The 10,198-nt window shown below is 40.9% G+C and overlaps 1 protein-coding gene across 1 annotated transcript; it reads right to left on the reverse strand.

Moving 5' to 3' along the window:
• Nucleotides 1–1,770: 1,770 nt before the first annotated feature.
• Nucleotides 1,771–9,316, reverse strand: six7 (SIX homeobox 7; the record flags this gene model as incomplete). Its single annotated transcript, XM_080451226.1, has 3 exons — nt 1,771–1,981; nt 3,140–3,303; nt 8,918–9,316. The coding sequence occupies 3 exons, from the start codon at nt 9,314–9,316 to the stop codon at nt 1,771–1,773; spliced, it is 774 nt and encodes a 257-aa protein (XP_080307352.1).
• Between the last annotated feature and the right edge of the window lie 882 nt (nt 9,317–10,198).

Raw genomic sequence — 10,198 nt, forward strand, 5'->3', positions numbered from 1 at the left:
TTTATTTTAGACCCAGGAAGATTCATATAAATGCTATAAAGACAGGTTATATCCCACATGGCCAGTTCTGGCCAATGTTGTCAAACATTTTCCTGCCAAGGAACCACAAATTGATACAGATTTTGTGCATAATTAAACAACTATCTGTTCTGTAGCTATGTGCATAACAGTGGAGAGAATGAAACTCTCTGAATACTGAACTCTCATTCTTATTTGGCTAACTTATTTTATTACTAATAGCAAGTTTCAACCTGGGGTCCAACCTACGTATACTATATTTGAAATGTATTTTTTTTTTTTTTTAAGTATAAAACTGTTCCTTGTTTAGCTGGAGACCCCCTGAAACCCCCTCAAGCCAAGGCCCCCTGTAGTCCCTGGACTCCTCCTTCCTTGAGAAGCACTTGCCTGCCCTAGGCAACTGAAAAATCGAGACACCCAAAAGGTTGGATAAAAATAAGTTCATTTATTTACATAAAACGTTTACAAAATACATATTTTTCAGTGAAATGCAGCGATGTGTTACGCGCTATGGTGATGGGTATATAAGACATGAAACAGTTGTAGGCCTGTGTCATTTTGATAAGGTATGACAAATAGGTCTCACTGTGAATGTTAAATAGGCACATTTAAAGTTAGTGCTTCAATTCCTCTCCGTTCCCCATCATTTGTTGAGCTGTTTCACCTTCATTATGTTCACCCTTGCAGGTCTTTATCAGTGGGGAAGCATTTGAGAAGACAACTTATCAAACAACAAAGGAGAGGAGAACAGGTAAAAGTAAAACAATGGCTGAGATTTAACTGGGGTTAGAAAGTAGCTTTAATAAGGTATGAACTGTTTAAACCTGAGATGGGTGTTATTAATGCATTGTAAAAGAGTTAGCTCTTAGTTACTCTTTAAGGCAGTGTATGAACATCAGTTCTGTTTTCGCCATTGACTTGGAGTATATAGCCTATCACTCAAGGCATTGATCACTCAATGTGTGCGCCTGAACCGCTGTCAATAAGAAATGCACTCTGTAAAGTACATGACTATTTAAAAAATATCTAACTAAAAAGATATGAGTTGAATCCAGTACCCAAACTTAATATAACGTCAACAATCAAGTCTAGAGACATCCATGAGCATTATTTCTATAAACATGTTTCCTGAGATGTACTGTACAAGTACCCACGTAGCATTGTCTATCTACAGTTTTGATTAAATACCACAGTCATTGTTTAGCTCAGTCGGCACTATAGCCTAGGCCCTTTTCACAGCGGCCATTTTGACATGAAATAGTACGGTAAAAACACAGGCGTTAACAATTGAGGTTGCGTTCATTCAGGTCAAACAGAGACAGGGTTCTGCTATAGTGCATGTAGACTCACTTGAAAGGCTCTGCTGAACTAAATGGAATATAATGAAAATGTATAGGCTATAGCATATTTAGCAACACCTGTGTTTACCCTACAATTTAGGCCTAATGTTGATATGGCTGCCATAGGAGAAAAAAAGGTCTATTGTGTATAATACAGTCACAGTCATGTGACATTGTTGTTTGTTTAAGTGCATGTCGTTTGTCTGTTCTTGTTCCCTTATAATGTTCACGTCAGCAGCCGCATCACGTCCCAGCTGTAGAACAGCTTTGGAATGTCTGCAGACAGTATGTTCTTGAATGTCAGTCCATCCTTTTCTTTGCATAGTCGTGATGCTGTGATGACAGACGCCATTAGGGTCCCAGTTGAATAGGGGTGACAAAGTCAGGGGGGGGACAAAAATCCACGCTTTCCTCAAGGCTCAAACTCACTGTCGCTGCTGACGGAGATTTCGGGGGTGGAGGCCCCAGTCCGGTGTGGCTCAGTGCCTGTGCTGCAGTCACTGGCCTCAGGGCTTCCTGGGTGGTGAGGGTAGGTAGGCAGAAGGTGGGGGTGGTGGTGGCGGTCCTGAAGGGAGCCGTCGGGGGAGCTCTGGGAGACCAGATGGGAAGGATCCTGCTGCAGTCTGGGTGAAGGGAAAGAGAGAAGAGTCATGTTTAATCACCTAATAAGCCCCATATCCTTTGCCGTACAACATAACAAAAATAGCTGATCTACAAGCTCACAGATGAACATTTTGCCTATCCTTTTTTGCCCAATATGGAGGCACCAGGTTACTTGAAAGTGATTTAAAGATCACGAACTGAATGAGCAGGTTGGTACCTTGCGTGGCTGCCTCTGCTGTAGGTGTGTGAATGGGTGAATGTAACGCACATTGTAAAGCACTTTGGATTAAAGCTGCCATACCGTACGCAGACCATCTGCCATTTATGGTAGAGCTGTACTTTAATCTCTCTCCCAGACTTTTTGTGTTTGCTTTTACTCTTTTACTACATACAGGCTAACAGTTTGATAGACAGACAGACAGACAGACAGACAGACAGATTAGACAGAGATGTTATCTTGTGTGTGTGTGTGTGTGTGTGTGTGTGTGTGTGTGTGTGTGCGTGTGTGCGTGTGTGCGTGCGTGCGTGCGTGCGTGCGTGCGTGCGTGCGTGCGTGCGTGCGTGCGTGCGTGCAGGATTTAAATCTGTCAACTCACAAGTGACGAGTGAGACACACCCATCATGATTATATGAAGGATGTTTGATCTATAAAAGTGGACACATATGAGTGTGGTGACATCTGAACGTCAGAGTCTTATTGTCACTGTTGGTTTAGTCTCGCGTAGCCAGACTATTTCACAATCTCTGAATACTATATAGCGTCTGGAACTACACCTCCTGAAATCCGAGACAGGAAGCCCTCATCTGTTCGTCATTTCCGTTCACGAAAATGTATCTTAAAATATCTTTACATTAAGAAAACTAAATTCCATTTCTGCTACGCAGCAAGCTATGCTTAGATGATTTTGATTCATATTCGGATACATTTGCGCGACTGTAAAGACTAAATGTTAGTGGGGAAGAGCCGTCACATCCGCTTTATCATTTTCAGAGCTTCCGTGCTCCAGACTGTATGACGGAAGCATTTGAAAATTGTGGGAGGCAACAGTCTGTCTCGCGAGACTACCGTTGGTTGGATTGGGGAGCGTTTAAAAGTCTTTCATGTTTCACTGGGTGCAGTGAAAGGCCACCCTAATGTACTGTACTATTTTTTTTAGACATACCTTTGTGAGACATACCTATTCTTTGCCGATGCAGCCCGGTCTCTCTGTCGCCGGTTCTTGAACCAGTTGCCGACCTGTGTGGGTGTGAGGCCTGTGGCCTGAGCCAGGTGCCTCTTTCTGGATGGGTTGGGATAGGGGTCTTGCAGGTACCATTCCCTCAGCAGGCTGCGAGTCCTCTCCTATTATGAGAAACACAGAGAATGTTGGCTGTTTAGGTTCCAGGGCTTCGGTTTCACTCAGTGTTCAAAATTATGACTGCTTCCAAAACAAGACGTTTGCTTCCATAGCAAACCACTGCTGAACATCAGTGTGAAAGTTTTGATTCAAAAGACCATTCGCTGAAAGTAAGAAGCTTGAGGGTGAAATTATCGATGTGTGGGTGTTTTTTCTCTCTTTATATTTGTTTTAATTGAATTTTTTTCAAGCTCACAACATTTCACAACGCATTGTGTTCTGACATGTAGCAGATTTTCACTATTTGACTATATACAATAAACTATTGTATATAGGGCTTAAGTGTTTAAATGTGCTTATAAAGTACAGTGGAGAGAGAGTAAAAACTCTAGAGCAGAGAGGAGGGGACGGTAGACCCACAGCAGGGGACGGGTTTGGGGACTGGGGACTTCGTCACTGTCGGGTCGAAACCATGTAAGAGCAGAACTGTTACTTTTCAGATTTTTTTTTAAAATAAGCTCTCTTCCAATCGATCCAGTAGTTAGTATTTAGTCACAAGTTCCTGTTAATACTTTTCATTGGATCAATATTTAGAAAACCCACGGACAGACGTAACCACTTAAACACAAAAGAATATGTAAAACAGCAACAAACTAAAAAAGAAATATGAAGATACAAGGTTTCTGCCCAACAGTGATGATGACAGTGATAGTTGAACGACTGAAACACAGTGTGTGTGGAAACTGATCTCATTCATACCTATAAGCCACAAGTGAGGTCAGGTGGCTCGCTATTATGAAAACCATCTTATCAAACACTGCTGAGAATGATCTCGCCGATGATCTCTCTCTCGCCATGCTGGGCGTAATCTCATTAAAGTGGATTTATAAATAGTGTGTAGCTCCTAATCTACAGGAGGAGCGGGTGTACGTAACATTGTATATCCAGTAAATTGGATGATGCTAAGGGGCTTATGGCGCTGGCGAGGCCGTCCCTTCTGAGGTTTAACCCATTAAGGCCTGAGGGTCCGATTCTACGAAATGTCTTCTAAGCTTGTCTTCTAGCTTGTAGATCGGTTTTAATGGGTTAAGGAGAAGGGAATTGATCGGCAACACTTGTCAACAATGCTGCATTCTGCCACATGAGGGAGATGATGGGCACAGCCAAATGTGTTAATCAACTCCTTTTTACATTTTCTGATTTAGACAATTTCAACATTTGATTGATTGATTGGTTGATTGATTGAATACTTTATTAACACGTTAGTTAACGGCACATGTAGTACAGTCAAAAGTTACAGTTAAAAGGATAACACAAGAAACCCCAGGGGGCTTGTTTTCATTGTTTCCACCCGGCGTCCCTATTTTGGGCATGTTGTTATAGGCGAAAGTGGTCACAAATATTAAAATATGAGTATTTGTAGATATATTGTAGATACGGCTATTCTTGCGGCTATTTTCACTATTTTTGGAAAGTATGAAATAGGACTTCACAAACTGGATTTGACTGTGCACACAGCCACGCAGAGATTTTCCATATTTAATTTTTTCAATGGATTGAAATCGAACTATTTTGCCTTGCCGCTCACCCTTACAGCATTTTACTTAAAGGTAGGGTAAGTGATATTTTTGTTAAAACAAAAAGTATTTTGTTAAAAGGTTAAAATACTATATTCTGATAGTAATCATTGCTATAGTGTTTTTTCAGTAACAGATGTCTCCCTGTCTCTCCAGCTCTTTAATAAACAGAAAATAAGTTTTTCGGTAGGTGTCAAAATCTCAGCCAATCAGGAGAAAGTACCCATTTTTAAGCTTAATTTGTATAGTGTTCCAGTTCCAATTTTGCATGCTCATTTCTTAGTGTCATCACTTCCAATTTCACTTGTTTAATCTGTATCCTGATTGAGTTCTCTGTCCTGGTTGGATAAAATTGGAAATGAAACTGAAACTGAAACGAAAATGCATTTTCTGTTTAATAAAGAGGTGGAGAGACAAGGAGACTCCTAATACTGAACAAACACTCTATAGCAATGAGTACTATCAGAATATAGAGCTATTTAACACTTATTTTAACCAACGCAAATCACTTACCCTACCTTTAAACTTTGAACCTTGAAGGCTGCCTACAGTTTGCCCTCAGAGGCAGTAGAATCATTGGTCAGGCCTTGGAAGGTCTCACTCCACAGTTGTCGAGAAGGGACAACCTACTATAGCATATCCTCCTCCAACGGATGACTATTTCCATATTTCCTTGTTAGTACTCGCTTTCAACTGTCTTTTTTCAGAACAATAGATCCTGGTATGGCATCGTGTTAACATGTTGTGTGTGGGTGTGAACAGTAAAAAAAAACTAAACTTTACACTGTAAACCACCAACAAGTCAAATTCCTTGACTCTATCCAACTAATTAAATATGCACAGCAACATCCTCAGTGTTGGTTTAACTGAGAGTGTAAAAATGTACACTTAAAGTAGGATTTTGCTATAACGGCATAGGTTTTGGGTCTTTAAAACCTGCATATTTTTAATTGACTGGGTGGTAACCGGTACAGTGGGTCCCTAAGACCTCTGGGAACCTTTTTTATATGCATTTATTTTATATTTTAAGTTTTACTTTATATTTTTTTTAAATGGGGGCCACATACATATAATGATTTTTTAAATTACGTTTAATGCCTAATATTTCTACAATTGCTACAAATTGCTACAAAACCTGTGGATAGACCAAGTTGAAGGGTACATTTAGGTCTGATAATGATGTACCGATACCGCGCATGTTCAAATCATGTATACTGTACATTATTGCCGACCATTTTCCACAGCATACATTTATTCTTTATTTCTTACCCCCGGGGGTCCTTGGGGGAGTTCCAGGGGGTCCCCAGCAAAAGTGGCTAACATAGCATCACAATCATTTTAACCACTTTTATACGTTGGCTATTCAAGCTGTTGCCCCTGGGATGAAGGCGTCTTAACGCTGCGCAACAGATGGCTGGCCTGCCTGCCTGCAGACCACCTTCACTAATGTCTTCAGAGCTCTTACTGGGCTGGCTAGTGGCTACATTACAATTTACAATTTAGGCAATGTTTACATTGCCTCAAATAAGGCTCATGTATGCTATACTGACAGTGGTGGAATAAGTACTCAGATTTGTTTTACATAAGTAAAAGTAGCAATACCACAATATTTATCATTTTTAATCTAGCACTTTTTTATTAATTTTTTTATTTGAATGAACTTGGTTCCTTCCTTTTCTTTATGAAAAGCGACTTTGGGTACTTTGAAAAGCGCTATATAAATCTGAGCTACTATTATTATTATTATTATTATTATAAAATACTCTGTTACAAGTAAAAGGCCTGCATTCAAAAATGCCCCTGAATAAAAGTACAAAAGTAGCAAAAATGGCAGATGTGCAAGCTCAAAACATGCCACATTGCAACACTTTGTGAGCTTGTAGATCAGCTATTTTCGAACAGCCGAATTATAAAATAGGACTTAATTGGTTAATGTATGTTTTGTATTAATAATCAAAATCTACAAAGTAACTAGTTGTAACTAAAGCTGCCAAACAATTGTCGTGGAGTAAAAAGGACTATATTTGACTCTGAGATGTATAGTGAGGTAGAAGTACAAAGTATCAAAAAAGGAAATAAAGTGCCTCAAAATTTTACTCAATTACAGTACTTGAGTAAATGTACTTTCCACTACTGGATCATAGACAATTGAGGTTTCAATACTCAGTCCTGCCATTGGACAAACAGTTCTTGCATGGAACAACAATAAACTATAACTATTTACGTTTTATAATCTTCATATGCTTGTTACATTTTAGATACTGGCGTTTGAACGCACAGACTTCAAATTCGGATCAACTATCGTGTCATATGGCCTACATAATAAACTGCATAAGACAGGAAGCCTTATAAATGCTTTTGGCATGTTACGCAGCTCCATAAGTAATGTATCTGACCTCCCCCCCCAGACAGGTCCTGATCACTTAACAAAATCTACTCTCCTGACATGCAGCAGATCTCTGACCTTGCAATAGGACACCAGGTCTAATGTGCTTTAACCTGCAGCTCAGCAGGCTGGCTGCATGAAGGATAACCCGGGTTCATAGCATTATCATCTTAAGAGCTCAGAAACTATAGGCTGCTTGATACACCGACCATTCACCACGGAGTCCTGGCCATGTGTTGATTTCATCGACTAAAACTATGACGAAAAATGTCTGTTGACTACTACTTTTTCACTTGGGAAAACTAAATAAAACTAAAACTATGACTAAAATATACTGACAATTTCGTCAACAAATAAAAACTAGACTAAAATGTGATGTTTGGGGGGGGACTAGTGGAGAAGAGATCCAGTGGAACCAAGACAAGTCATCATGGGTGTCACAGACCGAAAATAGTTGATCTACAAGCTCACAACGCATCGCAGCGCGACACATTGTGAGCTTGTAGATCGGCTATTTTCGGCATGCAGCTAAGTGAAAATCAATTCATGGCCCGCCAAAAATACATTTTAGTCGACTGTAGATTTAGTCGACTAAAATCTTATGATATTTAGTCGTCTAAAACTAGACTAAAAGTATAGACATTTCAGGTGACTAAAATGTGACTAAAACTGAACAGAACGTTATTCAAAAGACTATTGGCCGTCAAAATCAACACTGGTCCTGGCTTTAAAGTATAGGCTAAGGTTAGAAATATGAACCGTTGCTCATAATAAGTCTTCTTGTTTAGCTTTCATCATTCGTGACTGTGGTCGCCTCTAATCTTGGGGAGAAAACTGTGACACACACCATCAAATCTTATAACTTACATGTGAAACTTTTAACGATGTTTTAACGAAATGGGTGAGGTTGGAGCAGGTTGGATTTAAGAAAAATATATATAGGCTAGCCCACTACTACATCATACTATAGGCTGGTTCTCTAAATGGGATCCAGGGACCCTCAGGGTTCATTGAAGGGGTTCCAAATGGACCCTTACAGGACTCTGATGTAACCATTTGGTTATAAGACTATTTGTTATGGGGTTATTGGGGGTCCTTGAAATTAAGACGTTTGAGAATCACTCACTGTACTAGGCTACTGTCGCTTCCCTGATAATAACCAGTGGTGGAAAGTAACTGAGTACATTTACTCAAGTACTGTACTTAAGTACCATTTTGAGGTATTTTTACTGGAGTATTTCCAATTTTCAATACTTCCATTTCTATACCACTACACCTGAGAGGCAAATATTGTACTTTTACTTTTATACGTTTCAGCCATTTGAAAATAGCAGATCTACTATGCATAGGGAATGCATTGTGAGCTTGTAGATCTGCTATTTTCAAAAGCTATTTCGACATTTTACACATTTGAAAACTTGTGAAATGGGACATTCTGCATAATGAGTACTTTCTACTTTCTACTTTCAGTACATTTTGATCCCAATGCTTTTGTACTTTTACTCAAGTAAATTTTTACTTGTATAACAGAGTACTTCAACATTGCAGTATTGATACTTTAACTTATTAAGTAAAACAAATGTGTACTTTTTTCACCACTGATAATAACGCATTTGAACTTGAAAAAAAGAAAAGAAAACACATAATCGGACTCACTTTAAAGCAGTGGGTCTTCTGCTCGCCGTCCCAGATGGTGCGGGGCAGGGGGTACTTCTTGCGGATGCGGTACTTCTCCACGGGGCCCAGCGCGCGGCCCCGCAGCCTCTCCGCCTCGCGGTAGTGCGCGTCCAGCCACAGGTCCTGGAGCTTGGCGTGCGACTCGCGCGTGAAGCGGTGCGTCTGGAGGATCTGGTAGAGACCCTCGAAGTTCCCCCCGTGGAAGGCGACGAGGGCGCGGGCGCGCATCACGGACTCCTGCCGGTTGAGAGCCTCGCCTCCGGCGGAGGGCAGCGACCAGAGGAACCGGCCGAGCCGCTCCATGTCGCCCGTCTCCTCCAGGTTCTCGCACACGCGGGCCACCTGCTCCGGCGTGAACATGGGCAGCACGGGGAACATGGTTCCAGCTCTCTGTCTGTCGGCTGCTCGGTCAAATTCCTGTCACCCTACTGGCCTATCAGAAATAAAGGCATAAAAAGCCCCCCAGAAAAGAAAAAAAGATAGGTAGTCTAGTTAAGGAAATGTTATTTTGCTGGTTAATTTAGTTTGTTAAGGCGCATCGCATTGATTGGTCCTATACTCCTACCCAACCGCGCGTAAAAACTCGCGCCTTCTGGATTCTATGAAACCGAGAGAGGTTCGTCTACACTTAAGCAATAATCACATGTAATCGGCATGACTTCATTGTGTAAATTGCTTCTATCCCGTCACCGTGGCCAGTTCATTCGGGCTACACGTTACCGAGAAAGCCAGGTGTGTCCGAGCCTATACAGGTCCTAATACATACAGCTCCTCAGGAGTTGTGGCTATAGTAAAAAAAAGAAAGAAAAGCCAGGAGTCAATCTGTATTTATAGCTCGATACAATTAGCATGGCTGGAGTTGTTTTGAGAAGGATTATATGACTGGGCCCATTAGCCTCTTAGTGGGGGGTGGTAGTGTGTACAGAGGTGACTGTTGATCAGCTTGTTTGGCTTAGCTTCTTTAGCCCCGAGGATACGTTGACTGACTGGCGGGATGATTGTGACCTGGTGAGCAAACAGGCGAGGGTCGTTTATTTAATTGGTCCGATGCCGATCTGATGGAAATCTGCTGGAGGTATTATCCCTGGATGTGTAGTGAAGCGTTGTGACTCGTAGAAAGGGTCGCTCAAACTGGAAATGTAGCCTATATATGTCTCCTGTTGTCCAATAGGTTTTGATTGATTGATTGATTGATTGATTGATTACTTTTTTTTGCAAAAAAAAAAGCACAGAAAGTACAGTTCTATACAAAAGGATGCT

Source organism: Gymnoscopelus braueri (assembly GCF_963280865.1).
Source record: "Gymnoscopelus braueri genome assembly, chromosome: 15".
In the NCBI taxonomy this organism is placed as follows: domain Eukaryota; kingdom Metazoa; phylum Chordata; class Actinopteri; order Myctophiformes; family Myctophidae; genus Gymnoscopelus; species Gymnoscopelus braueri.